General features: G+C 41.2%; 1 protein-coding gene across 1 annotated transcript in view; it reads left to right on the top strand.

The window, feature by feature from the left end:
• The first annotated feature begins 541 nt into the window (after positions 1-541).
• The window catches only part of LOC106561901 (low-density lipoprotein receptor-related protein 4-like), a 278,722-nt gene continuing 257,124 nt past the window's right edge, over positions 542-22,139 (top strand). The window contains 1 exon segment of the mRNA XM_014126232.3: positions 542-842. Coding sequence (XP_013981707.2) covers positions 788-842 — 55 coding nt within the window. The 5' untranslated portion in view covers positions 542-787.

Genomic DNA, 22,139 nt, shown 5'->3' with positions numbered 1-22,139 from the left:
TTGTGTGTGTGGTATTGCAACATGCTGCATATGACTTCCAAACTTCCTAGAGCCTACCGGTTCCTGACCATTTTGAGGTTGCAATCCTTTTGGCAACATCGAAATGGAAGGTGACCAGATTTCCCATAGCCTCAAGTTTTAGTCTGCATTTTCAACCGAGAGAAACATGCACTGCAAAAGGTGCTCATAGTTAGGCTACTCATGCGTCCAGATCCTTTCTAGGTATTAGAAAGGACCCTTTGATTTGCTGACCACCAACCTTTAAAAATACATTGTAACTTTAGAAATGACACAACGAGGAGAAACCAAGGGCAATGCAAACTCCAAATCACTGGGTTGATTTGCAACAATATAGTGTTCGCTTAGGGAACAAAGTTGCATTTAGGAGGACTCACACACCGAAATACTGTTGCTGAAGTGAAAATGTATCTTATATCAAAGTAAAATGCACTCGCTTGTCCGTTTTTCCTGTCGAAACGTTGCGCGTTCTAGCTGAACCTCCCCCTTGTAGCGTTTGGTACCGTCCAATGCTCTTTTTGGTCACTCCAGCATCGGATCTAGAGCACAGCACAACATGTTGAAGACCGTATGTGCCTGGTCACAGAACAAAACTTTAACTTTGGCTCGTCGGATCAGATGGGACTAAAGACCAACATACAGCCATGCTATGGATATAGTTATGAGTCCAGTCTTTGTTGATTTGAAGGTTATTCTTTGATATTGCGATAATAACGAAATATTTGCAGCAAATAAGAGAGAAAAAGACAGACCGAGAAAGCGATCAAAGATGCAGGTCTCTGTGGTGCTGTGTAGCATGATAACTTTCTTTCTTCGCAGTCAAGGTAAGTTGCATTTTAACATGTCATCGCGTCTTTAACACGTCTTCGAATCTTAGACCCACTGTTTAATTTTCTTCTGTGTCGTTTTCTTTCAGCTTTCAATTCTAGTCCATTGCTATGAAATACGCATGCGTTTCATAACAACATAAGTTAATGTTTTGCATAGATTTAGACAGAATAATACGGGGAATAACTTGTTTTTATGTGACATGATGCAGCCCTATCAAAATGCAATCTGAATAATGGATCTCATTGCACAAAGACTGATAGGTCTGTCAATCAGGCATCACAGTAGCCTTTTATAGCCTAACAATGTGACAAAACAAACATGCCTAAGGCAAATACATATGTTTTAGGCCACTAGTGAAATAGTGATATTTCCTGCTTGTTTTTGAATTACCAATAAATAGCCTATTGTAGGCTATTGCAGACTTTTTTTCTGCATCCCTCGCATTGTTTACAGTCTGTCCATGTTTTTGTTTGCGGTTTACACATTGCCACTATGCTATACTTGAGCATGGATGAAATCCTTGGCATGGATCTACTCATCCTCGGCACAGGTTTAATTTAACGCGAGTGTGCACGTCTACAACTCGCCTTCGCTTCCGGACAGCCGCTATTTAAAACTGCAGAAGCTTACACGTGCAATCAGCCGCATACCGATCATATGACTGTGGATGTCTGGATGAGGGACATGTTTATCATGTCTCATATTTAACCTTCTACAGAATATAATGTATTTGCATTTATTAGGATTCCCATTAGCTGCTGCGAAGGCGGCAGCTACTCTTCCTGGGGTCCAAACAGGATTAAAACAATTAGGCCTACATCATAAAAAAAACAATTCATTATACAATACATGTATTACGTTATTACGCTATTAGTACAAATGTACAATATAATGTTTACAATACACCAATATTACTGTGTGTGTGTCACAGTCCACATTGTGCCATGAGGTGTTGTGTGTGTTTCCCATAGTCTGTTATGGTCTTGTGGGTTATGTATGGGTGTCTGAACTGTGTGTTAGGTGTTTAAACAGACAGTTCGGTGCTTTCAACACGTCAATACTTCTCACAAAGACAAGTAGTAATGCAGTCAATCTCTCCTCTACTTTGAGCCAGGAGAGATGTACATGCATGTCATTGATTTTAGCTCTTTGTGTACATTTAAGGGGCAGCCGTGCTGCTCTGTTCTGGGCCAACTGTTTGCCATTCTTTGTGGCACTTGACCATATGACTGGGCAGTAGTCCAGGTCTGATAAAATTAGGGCCTGTAGGACATGTTTTGTTGATTGTGATGTCAAGAAATCAGAGCAGCGCTTTATCACGGACAGACCTCCTCCCAATATGTTTTGACCATGTCAGTTTACAATGTAGGGTTACACCAAGCAGTTTAGACTCCTCAACTTGCTCAATTGCCACATTATCCAGTACAATATTTAGTTAAGGTTTAGGTAGGGCTGTCCCTGACTACAAAACATCTTTGTAGACTGAGAGTCGTCTTTTTCTTTGGACCAATCAATTGGTCAAAATTTTCAACAATGTATTTTTCCATCTAGCCACACCCTATGTGTTTTAATAAATAAATTATATGTACTGAGATTGTCTGATGCTTTAATCATGCTGTTTGATTAAATAATTAAAACATACAAATTACACGAGGGAGCCAGAGATCAAGATGGCCTAACCAGAAGAAAAAAAACTATTCCCGGCTGGCATTCGCAGATTCTGACGTTACTGTGCAGTAATAGACTGCACCAGGGGTTGGCAACCTTTTCCATTTGGAGTGCCAAATCATCTTACCATTTCAACCGATCTGCGTACAAGTTGTGATTTTCATATGCATATTCATGCAAAAGTTTAATTTATAATAGTCTTTGTATTTCAAAATCATTATCATGTGGTTAATCTAAATTCTATCCAAATCTACATGAAAATGATACAAATCTATTGCCATTGCCAACTATGTAAAAATATCCTACATAAAGCCAACAAATATAAACATTGCAGCCTGCAGGTAGAAAATATCCTGATAAGAATACATAGCCTATAAATCACATTGGCTATGCATGGCCTGTCTGCAACGAACTTGAAACATTGTATCAACTATCAACTGTGTCCGGCCCGACCGCGCTAGCAAACTTGCCATGTTGTATGAAATGTTCTGGGCCCTCAGAATTTCCCACGCCAGTGAGCTTGGGACAGACACAGCTGTAGGCTATTTTGCAAGGGATAAGACGTTATCAGGTATTTTATGATGTTTTCATTGGATCAGGGCATTACATTTTTCCCTTTCATGCAGAGGGGTAATCGAAAGTGAGAGAGCTGAACATATTTTTCAAATACATTGAGGAACTATTGTCATTCTCAATGGATTCTAAAAACAGACTTTGTTTACTTGCTGTTTGGAGGTAAAGAAAAAATATTTTGAGAAGTTCCATAGCTCATTAGTCAGGGTGAAATACTATCAGACATTCCCAAATGGGCACATTTATAGGCCTACATTTGCACGCCGGCCAGATTGTCTCTCTCCGGAAGGCTTTCTTTGTGCATCTTAGCCACACTCCCCTTCTTTTAGGACCATGGCATCCCCACGGCCTCCTCAATGGATTAGTCCACTGAGACAGGTGCAAATCAGACTGGTGTCAGCCCTAGGTTTAGTGAATGTTTTGTCCCAAATACAATTATTTTACTTTTGGTCATGTAGTGTATATCCAAAACTATGTGGACACCTGCTTGTCAAACATCTCATTCCAAAATCGTGGGCATGAATATGGAGTTGCTCCCCCTTTTTCTGCTACAACAGCCTTCACTCTTCTGGGAAGGCTTTCCACTAGATGTTGGAACATTGCTGTGGGGACTTGCTTTCATTCAGCTATGAGAATTATTGAGGTTGGGCACTGATATTGAAAAACAGCCCCAGACCATTATTCCTCCTCCACCTAAATTTACAGTTGGCACTATGCATTGGGGCAGGTAGCGTTCTCCTGGCATCCGCCGAACCCAGATTTGTCCGTCATACTGCCAGATGGAGAAGCGTGATTAATCAATCCAGAGAACGCGTTTCCACTGCTCCAGAGTCCAATGGTGGCGAGCTTTACACCACTCCAGCCCACGATTGGCATTGCGCACGGTGATCTTAAGCTTGTGTGCAGGTACTCGGCCAAGGAATTGGGTATTCATGAAGCTGCAGACGAAAAGTTATTGTGCAGACGTTGTTTCCAGAGGCAGTTTGGAACTCGATAGTGAGTGTTGGAACCAAGGACAGACAATTTTTACATGCTACGCGCTTCAGCACTCAGCGGTGCCGTTCTGTGAGCTTGTGTGGCCTACCAATTCGCAGCTGAGATGTTGTTGCTCCTAGACGTTTCCTCTTCACAATAACATCTCTTACAGTTGACCGGGGCAGCTCTAGCAGGGCAGAAATTTGACAAACTGACTTGTTGGAAGGGTGGCATCCTATGACAGTGCCATGTTGAACGTCACTGAGCTCTATGTAGATTGCATGGCTGTGTGCTCGATTTTATACACCTGTCAGCAATGGGTGTGGCTGAAATAGCCAAATCCACTAATTTGAAGGGGTGTCCACATACCTTTGTAAAAATAGAGAAAAGTAAGGGGCCACCACGGCTGCCTTGAAGTATGCCAGACACTACCTGGTTTATATTAGAGAGGAATCCATTAAACAACACCTGCTCTTCTGTTATAGGTAACTCTTGATCCACGACATTGTAGAGGATGTAAAGCCATAACACATGTTTTTCCAGCAGCAGACTATGATTGATAATGTCAAAAGCTGCAATGAAGTCTAATAAAACAGCTTCCACATTCTTCTCATTATCAATTTCTTTCAGGCAATCATCAGTCATTTGTGTAAGTGTGAAAGTGCTGAAAGTCAGTTGTTCATTTGTTTACTATGAAAAAGCATTGTATGTGGTCAAAGACAAATACTATTTTTTTTAAAGTTTACTAAGGGTCGGTAGCAGGGTGATTGGTCAGCTGTTTAATTCAGTAAAAGGTAATGGAATTACTTTTGCTTCCGGGCATTTCCATCGAGAAGGAACCTTGAGCACCAACATATGACATTTTGGGGACCATATCAAATTGGGTGTCAAATGAAAGCTAAGAGTCTATTTTTGGGAAATGAAGGCATAGATACATTTTTCAACCATATTCCATCTTAAAAATTAAGTATAATTAAAGGCTTTGTTTTCTAGATAAACAGATGGAAAAGTGGTCTTAGAAAACATCTACCAGAAAAAGTCCTAAAGGTATCAGAAATACTGTAGTTAATTTGCACAATGTCTCTTGTTCACATTCACTTTTAAATCACCAAAAATGAAATTCGCTAGCTCCTACCTATATATGTATAACTTTATGAGCTGGATTGCCTGTCTTTGCAATTCATTTATTTTCGTCTCGCTCATTAGCATATTTAACAAGCAGTCTCCATGGAAATTCGCTATTAATTGTGCTAATTTCGTTAGCATTCTGGTAGACTCCCAATTGTCTTTTTTGCATTTTTTTGGCGCACCCTTGTGAACTAAGCCGATAGTATCATAAATCCCAGGTTGACAGTATGACGATATGAAGATCTGCATACCGCCCAACCATAATTCCGTTACCAAATTAGTAACGAAATTACAAAAGAATCATTAATATAATTACTACAACTCAATTTGCTACGCTGTGAAGTCATAATAGTCACAAACCACACTGCCTCTGTCCTCCCTTCCACTGGCATACTGTTATGGTCAACTCATAACTGTTTTCTTTCTGTCGTCTGGAGTGTTAAATGTCAGTTTGGACAACCCATCCATCTATCTCAAGTTTTTTATTTTTTTTATTTACCTTTATCTAACTAGGTAAGTCAGTTAAGAACAAATTCTTATTTTCAATGACGGCCTAGGAACAATGGGTTAACTGCCTTGTTCAGGGGCAGAACAATAGATTTTTACCTTGTCAGCTCGGGGATTCGATCTTGCAACCTTTCGGTTACTAGTCTAACTCTCTAACCACACTCTTACCACTGGAGCTCCAGCACTTATTGCCACTAACCCATGAGCCCCCTCTCCATTTACTGTAACCAGAATCCTCTCCCACTGAGCACCGATCAACATCGTATGTCCATGGATGTTGAAAAGTAGTTGATATTTGGTCAGTCCACCCTTTTTGACCATTTTAATTGAAAACAAAAATACCTTCTTAGCAAAGATCAATTTCTCAAGCAAGAATTTTGCCTAGGACTGTCTGGAACTGGTCTGAGTGAGGGGCCTAATTGGACGAGCCTAATGGGAGGGATATGGAACCTGAAAACTAGCTGTTATCATAGACGTATGTTTCACAAGTTAGTACAGTGAGTAGAGCACAGTAGATTGTACTGTACAGTGAGTAGAGCAGAGTACAGTTTGTTGTACTGTACTGAACTATACTCTACTGCAGCGGTCCCCAACCTTTTTTGGGCCACGGACCGGTTTAATGTCAGAAAATATTTTCACGGACCGGCCTTTAAGGTGTGGCGGATAAATACACAAATTAAAATGATACGACCGGCATAAAAACGGGTATTTTTTAAATATAATAATAAACGTGAATCCACTGTGTACTCGTATGCAACTTTATTAGCAGCGTCCTCGTAACATCACACCAACAACATAACATGAGTAACATCCTCTCTGCCCCCTAACACTCTCTGGTCGCTATGGTAACGTTTAAACATGCCTTAAAAATAAGATACAACACAAAAACAAATATAAAGTGCATGAAAAATACAACTCACCATAATGCTAAATCAGTGGGAGCCCTGAGCTTGTTTCTCTGCAACGAGACGGTCCCATCTAGGGGTAATGGGAGACAATGACACCCGAAGTGTGTTGCTTATGTCCACTCTACTCCGTAATTTTGTTTTGGTTGCTGTCACTGCAGAAAATCCCACTTCACACAAATAGGATGTCGGAAATGGCAACAGGGTTTTCAGTGCTGTTGTGGCGATCTCAGGGTATTCTGCCGTGACTTTAATCCAGAACCCCGGCAGAGTTGTTGTCTCGAACATACATACTTTTAAGGCCGCCATCATTTGCGATCTCCAGCAGTTGATCTTCTTGCATAGACATGCTGGATTCACCTGGTTTGTTGACAAATGGGTCGCGGATCCATTCCTTGGCAGTTCGTGGGTCTTTTGTGGTTGGGAAGTAGCGCTCAAACTCTTTTAAAAGCAAAGACAGGTGATCGTGCACCAGCTGGGACAATGAAGGCTCGGGCTCAGTCTCTTCCAAAATCCCCGCGACTGTTTGAAACATGTCAAATATACCTCTGTTCACACGCAGTCCCCACAAATCCAACGTATCACGTGACCGAGACAAGCGTCAAGAGTGAGTCATAGACGGATGTAACAGAGGGAATCCGGTCATTTTTTTAAATAAAACATTGTTCAGACTCAGATAATAAATAAAACGGAAATAATGTAAGTTATTTATTCTTTCTCTGCGGCCCAGTACCAAATGACCCACGGACCGGTACCGGTCCGCGGCCCGGAGGTTGGGGACCGCTGCTCTACTGTACTGAATTCTACTGTACCCTACTGTACTGTACCCTCCTTTGCTGTGCTGTATTGTACTGTGCTCTGCTGCGCATTGATGTCCAAACTTGTGAAACATGAAGAGACTGACATTCATATCCATAATTATGCATTTCTGTGTAGTACAGATCAGGGACGCATGATGTAATTCCATTACCGGGTGTAAATCGACTTCACTTACTGTAGTTCAAAAAACAAAATAGATTATTTCAAACTCAAGGTGCCATGTCATCGCTGACAACCCATTGTTTCTGCAGACATCTTTGAATCTTAATTCTGAGCAGCACTCATATTTGCCATCGCTTCAATCTAAGCCTACAGTAGTGTTTCCCAAACTGTGTCCTCGTGACCCTAAGGGATGCACATTTGTTTTTGCCCTAGCACTACACAAATAATCAACTAATCATCAAGCTTTGATAATTTGAATAACAATGCTTTTCTTTCATAATTTGGTCAGCTATGCATAGATGTGAGAGTTTGTTGGCATGTCATGCCTAAATTTGCTAATCTTGCCAATGAAAAAGTCATTAAAGTAGTTAGAAATTTTACAGGGTTTTGTGATGATCAGCCTCAATGGTTGGAGCTTAGTTTGCTTTTTCCCCCAAATTTCATTTAAGGTGCTCCAAAGTTTTTACTATCATTCTTTATATAATTTATCTTTGTTTTAATAGTACACTTTTTTTTGGTCCAGTTTAGTCACATGATTTCTCAATTTATAGTACGTATGCCAAATCGGCTGTGCAGCCCCTATCAACCATACCCTTTTTTTTATTCTTCATCTATCCACAGGGATTTAGCAGTTTTTACAATAATTTTGTTAATGGGTGCATGCTTATTAGTCAATGGAAGAAGTGTCAAGGGTGGCGTTTTGTCCTCTTCATACACAACAGACCAGTAAATATTCTTTAAACCTTGAACATAGGAATCACTACAGAACCTTTAGTATGATATCTTATACACTATTTTTGGCCCAGCTTTTGGAACTTTGGTTTTCCTAGATATAGCTACTATATTATGATCACTACATCCGATGGGTGTGGATACTGCTTTAGAGCAGATTTCTGCAGCATTAGTAAAGATGTGATCAATACATGTGGATGATATCATTCCTGTGCTGTTTGTAAGTACCCTAGTAGGTTGACAGGTAGCAGGCACTGGTTACAGTTCAAAGCTTTTTCTTGGGTGGGCAGCTTGTTGAAAGCCAGTCAATATTTAGGTCACCCAGAAAGTATACCTCTCTGTTGATATCACATGCATTATCAAGCATTTTACACCTATTATCCAGATACTGACTGTTAGCACTAGGTGGTCTATAGCAGCTTCCCACAAGAATGGGCTTTAGGTGAGGCAGGTGAACCTGTAGCCATATTACTTCAACAGCATTTGACACTAGATCATCTCTAAGCGTTACTAGAATATGACTGAATATATATTTGTGTGTATATACAGTGGTTCTTCCTTTAAAAGTTATGAGCTTATGCTCCGACCGTTTGTGGTAGATGGTGGCATTCTGTAATTGCACCACACTATCACAAGGGGGAGTTAGAACGCGGTAGTCTAAACTACCGCGTTCTTTTCAGTCTGAGAGTCTCTCCTCTGGCAATAGAGTCCTGCACTAGGCAACAACAACAAAAACTGACGGTGGTCCTGGAGTTAAGAGAGAACTTGGGTCAATACAATGGGGGAATTACACTTGACATGTGGACTGACGATTTTCCCAAAAATAGGCATGGTGGTATTTTGGTTTCTCTCCCTCTAAAAACAGAAAAAAATCATTCGAAATAACCAACTGGCTTTATTTAAAAATTTGTAAGATTGTCTCACCCTATGTTCAAGAATGGCCCTTTTCCCTTTATTCAGATTACAATTGCTCACTTTCGGTTATCTCCAAAATATTGTTATTTTTTTTAAACTAGCCATAGAAAGTTGGTTGCAATTTCAGTAAAAAAAATTAAAGTAAGGAACTTGTCTGTCGGCTCTGTATTAGAGACCAAAATTGGTTGAAGAAAATTGTGATGAATAAAAATATATACCAGCGTCTCTTGCGTGAGTCATTTTCCTTTCATAATGCATCCTTATTTCCAAAGCGGTTTTATTATTAACCTTGCATTATAATTATATAAAAGCTTCTTAGGTATTCTCACAGACCAGATTTGCCCTAATGAAAAATTCCCCTTAGATATTAATTTAGAATCCTCCAATCCTCTAAATTGTATTATTGGCAGAGAGTCACGTCATTGGCGGAGAGTCATGCGGCATTGGCAGAGTTGAAGAGGGCGAGGAACGAGATGGAGTCACAATCCATGCCAGACAAACATGCAGATGTTTATTTCAACTACATTTTAGTTGCAACAAGTTCGATCGGGTTTAAATCAGGAGACCTGCATGAAGAGATTTTTCTCTTCTTCTAGATATAGTGTAGGCCTACCGTAGGCGACATGAGTCTCACTAGTGTTGAGTAATTTGCTGTTCAAAGTGTTGTAGGTTTTTTATTTAACCTTTATTTTACTGCATAAAGGTCTACTTACTCTGCTGGCATCTTGATCCAGTTCATGCCCTCATTTTCAATGCAAACCATAACAAATTACTATGGGAATAAATGGAAGAGGCTAGTGGCAGGGGGAAAAGTAAGGGACTTCTCTGTCAGTCCTGGAGGCCTTTTGAAAACATGTTTTCACAAGGGCTATTAGCAGGACAATAGACACGATGTGGTCCCAAAAACACCTCTCTGACATAGGGTCCAGCATATCTCTTGATGTCACTGAATGTCTCGCCAGCTCTGATCCATGCCTCTGTCTGCTGTACACAAGTTCTTTGTTTGTCAGACGAATCATTGGGTTGAAACTACAGAATAGTACAAAACAAGAGAACACACATGGTTAATGTATTTAATGAAGCTGCCAGTTGAGGACTTGTGAGCCATCTGTTTCTCAAACTAGACACTCTAATGTACTTGTCATCTTTCCCAGTTGTGCACCGGGGCCTCCCACTCCTCTTTCTATTCTGGTTAGAGACAGTTTGTGCTCTAACCAGGGAGTAGTACACAGCGTTGTATGAGATCTTCAGTTTCTTGGCAATTTCTTTCATGGAATAGCCATCGTTTCTCAGAACAAGAATAGACTGACGAGGTTCAGAAGAAAGTTCTTTGTTTCTGGCCATTTTGAGCCTGTAATTTAACCCACAAATGGTGATGCTCCAGATACTCAACTAGTCTAAAGAAGGCCAGTTTTATTACTTCTTTAATCAGGACAACAGTTTTAAGCTGTGCTAACATAATTGCAAAAGGGTTTTCTAATGATCAATTAGCCTTTTAAAATGATAAACTTGGATACAACGTGCCATTGGAACACAGGAGTGATGGTTGCTGATAATGGGCCTCTGTACGCCTATGTAGATATTCCATTAAAAGTCAGCCGTTTCCAGATACAATAGTCATTTACTACTTTAACAATGTCTACACTGTATTTCTGATCAATTTAATGTTATTTTAAATGGGCAAAAATTAGTTTTTCTTTCAAAAACAAGGACATTTCTAAGTGACCTGAAACTTTGAAGTCAGAAGTTTACATACACCTTAGCCAAATACATTTAAACTCAGTTTTTCACAATTCCTGACATGTATTTCTTTCCTCACATTCCCAGTTGGTCAGAAGTTTACATACACTCAATTAGTATTTGGTAGCATTGCCTTTAAATTGTTTAACTTGGGTCAAATGTTTCAGGTAGCCTTCCACACACTTCCCACAATAATTTGGGGGAATTTTGGCCCATTCCTCCTGACTGAGCTGGTGTAACTGAGTCAGGTTTGTAGGCCTACCTTGCTCACACATGCTTTTTCAGTTCTGCCCACACATTTTCTATAGGATTGAGGTCAGGGCTTTGTGATGGCCACTCCAATACCTTGACTTTGTTGTCCTTAAGCCATTTTGCCACAACTTTGGAAGTATGCTTGAGGTCATTGTCCATTAGAAAGACCCATTTGCGACCAAGCTTTAACTTCCTGACTGATGTCTTGACATGCTGCTTCAATATATCCACATGATTTTCAATTCCTCATAACGCAATCTATTTTGTGAAGTGCACCAGTCCCTCCTGCAGCAAAGCACCCCCACAACATGATGCTGCCACCCCTGTGCTTCACGGTTGGGATGGTGTTCTTCGGCTTGCAAGCCTCCCTCTTTATCCTCCAAACATAACGATGGTCATTATGGCCAAACAGTTATATTTTTGTTTCATCAGACCAGAGGACATTTCTCCAAAAAGTGCGATATTTGTCCACATGTGCAGTTGCAAACCGTAGTCTGGCTTGTTTATGTCGGTTTTGGAGCAGTGGCTTCTTCCTTGCTGAGCGGCCTTTCAGGTTATGTCGATATAGGAGTCATTTTACTGTGGATATCGATACTTTTGTACCCATTTCCTCCAGCATCTTCACAAGGTCCTTTGCTGCTGTTCTGGGATTGATTTGCACTTTTCACACCAAAGTACCTTCATCTCTAAATCAAATCAAATCAAATGTTTTTATATAGCCCTTCTTACATCAGCTGATATCTCAAAGTGCTGTACAGAAACCCAGCCTAAAACCCCAAACAGCAAGCAATGCAGGTGTAGAAGCACGGTGGCTAGGAAAAACTCCCTAGAAAGGCCAAAACCTAGGAAGAAAACTAGAGAGGAACCAGGCTTTGAGAGGTGGCCAGTCCTCTTCTGGCTGTGCCGGGTGGAGATTATAACAGAACAGGCCAAGATGTTCAAATGTTCATAAATGACCAGCATGGTCAAATAATAATAATCACAGTAGTTGTCGAGGGTGCAACAAGTCAGCACCCTCGACAACAAGTCAGCATCTCTAGGAGACAGAACACGTCTCCTTCCTGAACGGTATGACGGCTGTGTGGTCCCATGGGTCAAAATCTAAAGTAACAGTCAGTATCTGGTTTGGCCAAACAGCTGCATTAACCTCTTGACGTTACCCTAGGATAGGGGGCGCCACAGCGCATTTTGGAAAAAATTCGTGCCCATTTTCAACGGCCTACTAATCAGACTCAGAAGCTAGGATATGCATATAATTAATACCTGTGGATAGAAAACACCCTAAAGTTTCTAAAACTGTTTCAATGGTGTCTGTGAGTATAACAGAACTCATATGGCAGTCAAAACCCCGAGACCGATTGAACCAGGAAGTGGAATTCTGAATTGTGGACTCAACTTCACGTCGTCGCCTATAATTCACACCGTGAGATATCGTTTATTGAGCACTTCCTATTGCTTCCACAAGATGTCGCCAGTCTTTACAAAGTGTTTTGATCCTTCTACTGTCGAAACTCAGTGAATGAGACGCGTTGGAAATTGGTCACAGCGGGAGGGCCATCACCATTATGACGTCGGCGGCCCTGTCTACCCCCACCTTTGGAAACGTTTTGAAACACATTGAAATCGTCCCCCTCGAATCTTATTGGCTCTCTTGTTGAAACAGGCTCTGAAGATTTATGTTATACAAAGTTTGACATGTTTGAACGAACCTAAATGTGAAAAAAAAATATTATTTCGAAACCACTGTGGCGCGCAAGGCAGATTAGTTGGATACGCCCTTCGGACGCACTAACATCAGCAAGCTAATGGAACATAAAGGATGGACTTTTTCGACCGAAAATACATCTGTTGTGGACCTGGGATTCCTGGAAGTGCTTTCTGATGAAGACAACTAAAGGTAAGGGATTATTGACAATATTATACAACATTAGATGTGATATGCGATTGTTCCAAGATGGCGCCGAGCTGTATTTACTAGCTCATTTTCTGAGTATCGCATCCCCTTTTATCGCTAAGTGTGATTACCCAGTAAAGTTATTTTAAAATCTGGTATGACAGGTGCTTTCAAGAGATATTCATCTATAAATCTTAGAATGACAATATTACATTTTAAACATGTTTTCGAATAGTAATTCAGTAAATTGTAGCACTGTTTCATCGGATGCTTTTGACGGGAAAATAGTTAGTCAACGTCAGACGCCGATGTAAAATGCTGTTTTCATATATAAATATGAACTTTATTGAACAAAAGAATGCATGCATTGTGTAACATGATGTCCTAGGTGTGTCATCTGATGAAGTTTGTAAAAGGTTAGTGCTGCATTTAGCTGTTTTTTGGTTATTTGTGATGCATGTGTTTGGTCGGAAAATGGCTATGTGGCTGCTTTTTACGATGGACTCCTCTAACATAATCTAATGATTTGCTTTTCCTGTTAAACCTTTTTGAAATCGGACGACGTGGGTCGATTCAGGAGAGGTGTATCTATAAAACGAAAAAAAATAAAAAGTAATTCTTTTTTTTCTAATTATTAAATTTTGTTATGCTAATGGCGATATGATTTTTCGCTGGATTTTGATCCCGCTGACGGGATGAGACGCTGAAGAGGTTTTAAGTACTGTAGTGCATCTCCTCCTCATGGACTGACCAGATTTGCCAGTTCTTGCTGTGAGATGTTACCCCACTCTCCCACCAAGGCACCTGCAAGTTCTCGGACATTTCTGGGGGGAATGGCCCTAGCCCTCACCCTCTGATCCAACAGGTCCCAGGCGTTCTCAATGGGATTGAGATCCCGGCTCTTCGCTGGAAATGGCAGAACACTGACATTCCTGTCTTGCACGCACAGAACGAGCAGTATGGCTGGTGGCATTCTCATGCTGGAGGGTCATGTCAGGATGAGCCTGCAGGAAGGGTACCACATAAGGGAGGAGGATGTCTCCCCTGTAACGCACAGCGTTGAGATTGCCTGCAATGACAACCATCTCAGTCCGATGATGCTGTGACACACCGCCCCAGACCATGACGGACCCTCCACCTTCAAATTGATCCCACTCCAGAGTACAGGCTTCTGTGTAATGCTCATTTCTTCGACGATAAACGCAAATCCGACCATCACCCCCGGTGAGACAAAACCGCGACTCGTCAGTGAAGAGCACTTTTTTGCCAGTCCTGTCTTTTCCAGCGACAGTGGGTTTGTGCCCATAGGCAACGTTGTTGCCTGTGATGTCTGGTGAGGACCTGCCTTACAACAGGCCTACAAGCCCTCAGTCCAGCCTCTCTCCACCTATTGCGGACAGTCTGAGCACTGATGGAGGGATTGTGTGTTCCTGGTGTAACTTGGGCAGTTGTTGTTGCCATCCTGTACCTGATGTTCGGATGTACCGATCCTGTACAGGTGTTTGTTACACGTGGTCTGCCACTGCGAGGATGATCAGCTGTCCATCCTGTCTCCCTGTAGCGCTGTCTTAGGCCTCTCACAGTACGGACATTGACATTTATTGCCCTGGCCACATCTGCAGTCCTCATGCCTCCTTGCAGCATGCCAAAGGCATGTTCACGCAGATGAGCAGGGACCCTAGGCATCTTTCTTTTGGTGTTTTTCAGAGTCAGTAGAAAGGCCTCTTTAGTGTCCATAACTGTGACCTTAATTGCCTACCTGTCTGTAAGCTGTTAGTGTCTTAACGACCGTTCCACAGGTTCATGTTCATTAATTGTTTATGGTTCGTCGAACAAGCATGGGAAACAGTGTTTAAACCCTTTACAATGAAGATCTGTGAAGTTATTTAGATTTTTATGAATTATCTTTGAAAGACAGGCTCCTGAAAAAGGGACGTTTCTTTTTTTGCTGAGTTTATATATCACCTCCTCCATTGACATTCCTGTCTTTTCTGTAGATGTTATAAACATATATTGCTACCACTGTATCATTAAATGAATTATCTAAGTGAATTTCACAGATGGCCGGTATATGAATGTAATCTGAACAAGTTATACATTTCAGGAGCCTTGTTTCTCAGTCGATTTATGTTAACCTCTTGGGGCTATGTGGGACGCTAGCGTGCCACCCGTGGTGCACCCTATCAACAGCAGGTGCATTTCAAGAGCGGCAAATTTGAAACCAAATAAATGTCAAAATTCAAATTTTTCAAACATACAACTATCTTACACCCTTTGAAAGATAAACTTCTCCTTAATCTGTCCGATTTCAAAAAGGTTTTACGGCGAAAGCATAAAGTTAGATTATGTTAGGAGAGTACATTGACAATAGCTGTGTGTAATATTTTGTCAATTCAAAGACAGGCGTCACCAAAACCATAAAACCAGCTAAAATGATGCACTAACCTTTGACAATCTCCATCAGATGACACTCCTAGGACATTATGTTAGACAATACATGCATTTTTAGTTCTATCAAGTTCATATTTATATCCAAAAACAGCGTTTTACTATGGCGTTGATGTTCAGGAAATCGTTTCCCTCCAATAACCGGCAGTCAAGTCAGCACAACAAATGAAATAATTAATATTAGAAAACATTGGTAAAATATTATATTGTCATTTAAAGAATTATTATAGATTTACCTCTCTTGAACGCAATTGACTTGCCAGATTTAAAAATAACCTTACTGGGAAATCACACTTTGCAATAATCTGAGCACTGCGCCCAGAAAAATACGCTTTGCGATACAGACAAGCGGCCATGTTGGAGAGATTTAAAATCGAAAATACTATGTAAATAATCCATTACCTTTGATTCTCTTCATCAGATGTCACTTCCAGGAATCCCAGGTCCATAACGAATGTAGTTTTGTTCAAAAAAGCTCATCATTTATGTCCAAAAAGCTCCGTGTTGTTAGCACATGATCTAAGCCCGCCGGACTTCACTTCATGAACGAGGGGAAAAAATATATTTACGTTCGTTCAAACATGTCAAACGTTGTATAGCATAAATCATTAGTGCCTTTTTTAACCAGAACATGAATAATATTCAAGGTGGACGAATGCATTCTCTTTTAACCTCTCTAGGCTAGGCGGGACGAATTCGTCCCACCTACGTAACAGCCACTGCTATCCTGTGGCGCGATTTTCAAAACCTTAAAAATCCTATTACTTCAATTTCTCAAACATATGACTATTTTACAGCCATTTAAAGACAAGACTCTCGTTAATCTAACCACACTGTCCGATTTCAAAAAGGCTTTACAACGAAAGCAAAACATTAGATTATGTCAGCAGAGTACCAAGCCAGAAATAATCAGACACCCATTTTTCAAGCCAGCATATAATGTCACCAAAACCCAGAAGACAGCTAAATGCAGCACTCACCTTTGATGATCTTCATCAGATGACAACCCTAGGACATTATGTTATACAATACATGCATGTTTTGTTCAATCAAGTTCATATTTATATCAAAAACCAGCTTTTTACATTAGCATGTGACGTTCAGAACTAGCATACCCCCCGCAAACTTCCGGGGAATTCGCTAACATTTTACTAAATTACTCACGATAAACGTTCACAAAAAGCATAACAATCATTTTAAGAATTATAGATACAGACCTCCTCTATGCACTCGATATGTCCGATTTTAAAATAGCTTTTTGGTGAAAGCACATTTTGCAATATTCTAAGTACATAGCCCAGGCATCACGGGCTCGCTATTTAGACACCCGGCAAGTTTAGCACTCACCATAATCATATTTACTATTATAAAAGTTTGATTACCTTTTGTTGTCTTCGTCAGAATACACACCCAGGACTGCTACTTCAATAACAAATGTTGGTTTGGTCCAAAATAATCCATCGTTATATCCGAATAGCGGCGTTTTGTTCGTGCGTTCCAGACACTATCCGAAATAGTAAAGAAGTGTCGCGCGCATGGCGCAATTCGTGACAATAAAATTCTAAGTATTCCATTACCGTACTTCGAAGCATGTCAACCGCTGTTTAAAATCAATTTTTACGACATTTTTCTCGTAGAAAAGCGATAATATTCCGACAGGGAATCTCCTTTTCGGCAAACAGAGGAAAAAATCCCAAAGGCGGGGGCGGTCGGGGTCACGCGCAGAAGCCAGTGTCCCTTGATCGGCCACTTGAGAAAGGCGATAATGTGTTTCAGCCTGGGGCTGGAATGACGACATTCTGTTTTTTCCCGGGCTCTGAGCGCCTATGGACGACGTGGGAAGTGTCACGTTAGAGCAGAGATCCTTAGTAAATGATAGAGATGGAAAACAAGTTCAAGAAATGGTCAGACAGGCCACTTCCTGTAAAGGAATCTCTCAGGTTTTGACCTGCCATTTGAGTTCTGTTATACTCACAGACACCATTCAAACAGTTTTAGAAAATTTAGGGTGTTTTCTATCCATATGTAATAAGTATATGCATATTCTAGTTACTGGGTAGGAGTGGTAACCAGATTAAATCGGGTATGTTTTTTATCCAGCCGTGTCAATACTGCCCCCTATCCTAAACAGGTTAAAACGTATTGGAACGAGGGTACCCAACATGACCTCGCGCGCCAGAGTCTAATCGGCCATCACCGTTCCAAGGCTCTTGTTCGGTCAGATCTCACAGTGGAAGACTCAAAACACTTTGTAAAGGCTGGTGACATCTAGTGGAAGCAATAGGAAGTGCCAAAAGATTAATAAGCCCCTGTGTGTTTCAATGGCATAGGCTTAAAGGTAATTCAACACATCAGGTATCCACTTCCTGTCAGAAAATGTCTCAGGGTTTTGCCTGCCAAATGAGTTCTGTTATACTCACAGACACCCTTCAAACAGTTTTAGAAACTTTAGGGTGTTTTCTATCCATGTATAATAAGTATATGCATATTCTAGTTACTGGGTAGGATTAGTAACCAGATTAAATCGGGTACGTTTTTTTATCCAGCCGTGAAAATACTGCCCCCTAGCCCCAACAGGTTAATGTTGGCTATTTTTAGCCCTTTTCTGGGTTGCTTTTTTGTTTCTGGGTAACAATTAAGTGCCTTGCTGTGATTGTTAGCATTTTTAGGCTACACCCCCACCCCCTGTCAGACAACCAGGAAGATGTCATTTTTTTCTTATCCAAGTTTCCACTAACACCTTAGTTTACAACATGTCAGAACAGCCGCCTTGCCGGCTGGAATGTGTGAGGACCTCACCGACACGCCGGGAACACCTTTTAAAAGAAACACTAGGCTATGGCAGGCGTCTCTCTGTCTCTTTGTTGCTCTCTCTCCTTGTCTCTCGCTCTCCCTGTCTCTCTCTTTCTCGTACACACACACACACAAGCAGTTGCCTGCAGTGTATCGTTCTGCTGACATTAATCGATTAATCTGACAAAATGGCAAAAAATGTGCCTCTACAACTGTTGCTAATGTTGTGCTCTGATTTGTGACCTGGCAGTAATTGTGACAAAATTCTAAATGTCAGCGGTTGACTGACTCCCAAATGCCAACCAGATAAGATTCGATATCTCTCTGTAAACAAAGGCCCCTTGGATGAGCCTGCTCCTATTTATAGTGAAGTCTGCTGTTCTTTCAGAGTGAAGTTGTCAACGTCAACTGTGGTATCTTTGGGTAGGGAGGTCTCAGGTCATGCTTTGCTTGATTATTGACTCTATCATAAAATTATGAAATCTATGAGCCCCATATCTTGTAACTCATTTACAGACATTGTATCTGTTGTATCCGTGTGTGTATGATAAACACGTCTATTGTTCTTGACATTTCCATGGCTATAAGTAGGCCTAGTGAGTGCACATTTAAAAAAAAATGTTTCTTAGCATTTTTGTATTAGTGTTATTTGTAGTTTTTACCCCTTTTTTCTAACCAATTTTGTGATACCCAATTGGTAGTTACAGTCTTGTCCCATCGCTGCAACTCCCATACGGTCTCGGAGAGGCGAAGGTCGAGAGCCATGCGTCCAGCCAAGCACTGCTTCTTGACACACTGCTCACTTAACCCGGGAAGCCAGCCGCACCAATGTGTCGGAGGAAATACCGTACAGCTGGCGACCGAAGTTGGCTAGCAGGCGCCCGGCCCGCCTCAAGGAGTCGATGGGACAAGGAAATCCTGGCCAGCCAAACCCTCCCCTGACCCGAACGACGCTGGGCCAATTGTGCGCTGCCTCATGGGTCCCCTGGTCACGGGCAGCTGTGACATAGTCTGGGATCGAGCCCTGGTCTGTAGTGACGCCTCAACAACTGCTGCATTACTCGGGAGGGTTTCTTTGCATTTCAGATTGCACTTCATTCCCCCTGTGAATCACAGTGATGATGTGGTGATGTATCACAAAGCTCCGTCATGCTAAGCACTGTATTATGGATAACAAATTGAACTAAGTTCAGTTCTCTAACCAACATTGTCCTGGGTAGATGTCTTGGCAAATCTAATCAAATTGTATTGGTCACATACACATAATTAGCAGATGTTATAGCAGGTGTAGTGATCTGCTTTTGTTCCTAGCTCCAACAGTGCTGTAATATCTACAGTACACAACAATACACACAAATCTAAAAAGTAAAAGAATGGAATTAAGTAATATAGAAATATTAAGATAAGCAAAGTCAGAATTGGTAGTATAAATACACCGTGCGGTCGGAAAGTATTCAGACCCCTTGATGTTTACCACATTTGTTAGGTTACAGCCTTATTTTAAAATTGATTAAATTCTTCCTTATCAATCTACACGCAATACCCCATAATGACAAAGCAAAAACAGGTTTTTAGAATTTTTTGCAAATGTATGACAAATAGAAAATGGAATTATCACATTTGCATAAGTATTCAGACCCTTTACTCAGTACTTTGTTGGCAGCGATTACAGCCTCAAGTCTTTTTGGGTATGACACTACAATCTTGGCACACCTGTATTGGGAGTTTCTGCCATTTCTTCTCTTGGATGGGGAGCGTCGCTGCACAGCTATTTTCTGGTCTCTCTCTTCAAGTCCGGGCTCTGGCTGGGCCTCTCAAGGTAATTCAGAGACTTGTCCCGAAGCCACTCCTCCGTTGTCTTGACTGTGTGCTTAGGGTTGTTGTCCTGTTTGAAGGTGAACCCTCACCCCAGTCTGGGGTCCTGAGCCCTCTGGAGCAGGTTTTCATCAAGGATATCTCTGTACATCTTTCCCTCGATCCTGACTAGTCTCCCAGTCCCTGCCAATGGAAAAACATCTGATGCTGCCACCATCAATGCTTCACCGTAGGGATGGTGCCAGGTTTCCTTCAGATGTGACGCTTGGCATTCAGGCCAAGGAGTTGAATCTTGATTTCATCAGACCAGAGAATCTTGTTTCTTATGGTCTGAGAGTCTTTTAGGTGCATTTTGGCAAACTCCAAGCAAGCTGTCATGTGCATTTTTACTGAAGAGTGGCTTCAGTATCCACCACTCTACCATAACGGCCTGATTTGTGGAGTGCTGCACAGATGGTTGTCCTTCAGGAAGGTTCTCCCATCTCCACAGAGGAACTCTGGAGGTCTGTCAGTGACCATCTGTTTCTTGGTCACCTCCCTGACCAAGGCCCTTCTCCCCTGATTGCTCAATTTGGCCGGGTTGCCAGCTCTACGAAGAGTGTTGGTGGTTCCAAACTTCTTCCATTTAAGAATGGAGGCTGCTGTGTTCTTGGGGACCTTCAATGCTGCAGACATTTTTTGTCACCCTTCCCCAGATCTATGTCTCGACACAATCCTGTCTCGGAAATCTACAGACAATTCCTTGGTTTTTGCTCTGACATGCACTGTCAACTCTGGGACCTTATATAGACAGGTGTGTGCCTTTCCAAATCATGTCCAATCAATTGAATTTACCACAGGTGGACTCCAGTCAAGTTGTAGAAACATCTCAAGGATGATCAATGGAAACAGAATGCACCTGAGCCTTAAATAAGGCATTTAAAAAAAAATATATATACACATTTACAAACATGTCTAAACCTGTTTTCGCTTTGTCATTATGAGGTATTGTTTAAATTGATTAAAAAAATAATAATGCAATCTATTTCAGAATAAGGCTGTAACGTAACAAAATGTGAAAAAAGTCAAGTGGTCTGAATACTTTCCAAATGCGCTGTATATATGTATGATGGAATATATAGACAATATGGGCGGTATATGGATAAAATATGTAGTATAGCTGAAGAATATGTAGGGTAGAATATATGTTCAGCAATAGTTAAATAGGATAGGCCTAGACTCGAATACAGTATATACATATGAAGTGGGTAGGACCGAGGTTAATTAATCCTCTCTCTGTGTATCAAGTCTTCCTCAGTCTGGATTGGTCTATTGTCTCAGGAGGCCAATTGATATGAAAAGTTATCTATCGATGCAACAATTTACTCTGCCATATTTTTGTTAGTAATTAGATGATGGAAGTGGAGGAAGAGTGAATGTGTTAGGGGAGAGGACGATTAAGGTTCGGAGAGAGGAAAGGGGGGGGGAGATTGCAAAAGAAGACTGAAGAGATGAGATGGCAGGAAAGGAATAATCAAGCAGTTGGAATAAATAGTGTGAGAGGAGAGCAGTTAGAGAAATGTTAGGCTGCCTGACTCTGGTTCTGATCAGTCAGCTGGACCTTTTCATTATGTCTGCTCTCCTCAACCCCTGTGTCCCGTGTGTGTGTCTGCGCGTCTGATTACTCCCTTGCCACTGTCACCCCTGGCCTGTAACAGATAAACACCACAGCTCAAAGTCATGCCAGGTCTTTGATAACAGGTTTGTTAGAATTTCAGGTGTACTGGGTTTGAAAATAGCAGTTAAGCCGCAATGGAGTCAAAATTTGCATGCGAGCGTCAATACACTGCATAGCGTATGCCAACTTAATTGTCATGAGAATCTATAATAAACAGTTGTATTTGTCATGTTCACTGTGCAGCCTTTGTGTGTTCCTTTTGACTCACCTTGTATGTCCTATGGGAGCCACTGTACCTGCCTCCTGT

Source organism: Salmo salar, chromosome 11 (genome assembly GCF_965601325.2).
Source record: "Salmo salar chromosome 11, fSalSal1, whole genome shotgun sequence".
Lineage (NCBI taxonomy): Eukaryota > Metazoa > Chordata > Actinopteri > Salmoniformes > Salmonidae > Salmo > Salmo salar.
The sequence above is the reverse complement of the archived record's forward strand: the minus strand, read 5'-3'. Positions and strand labels throughout refer to the sequence as shown.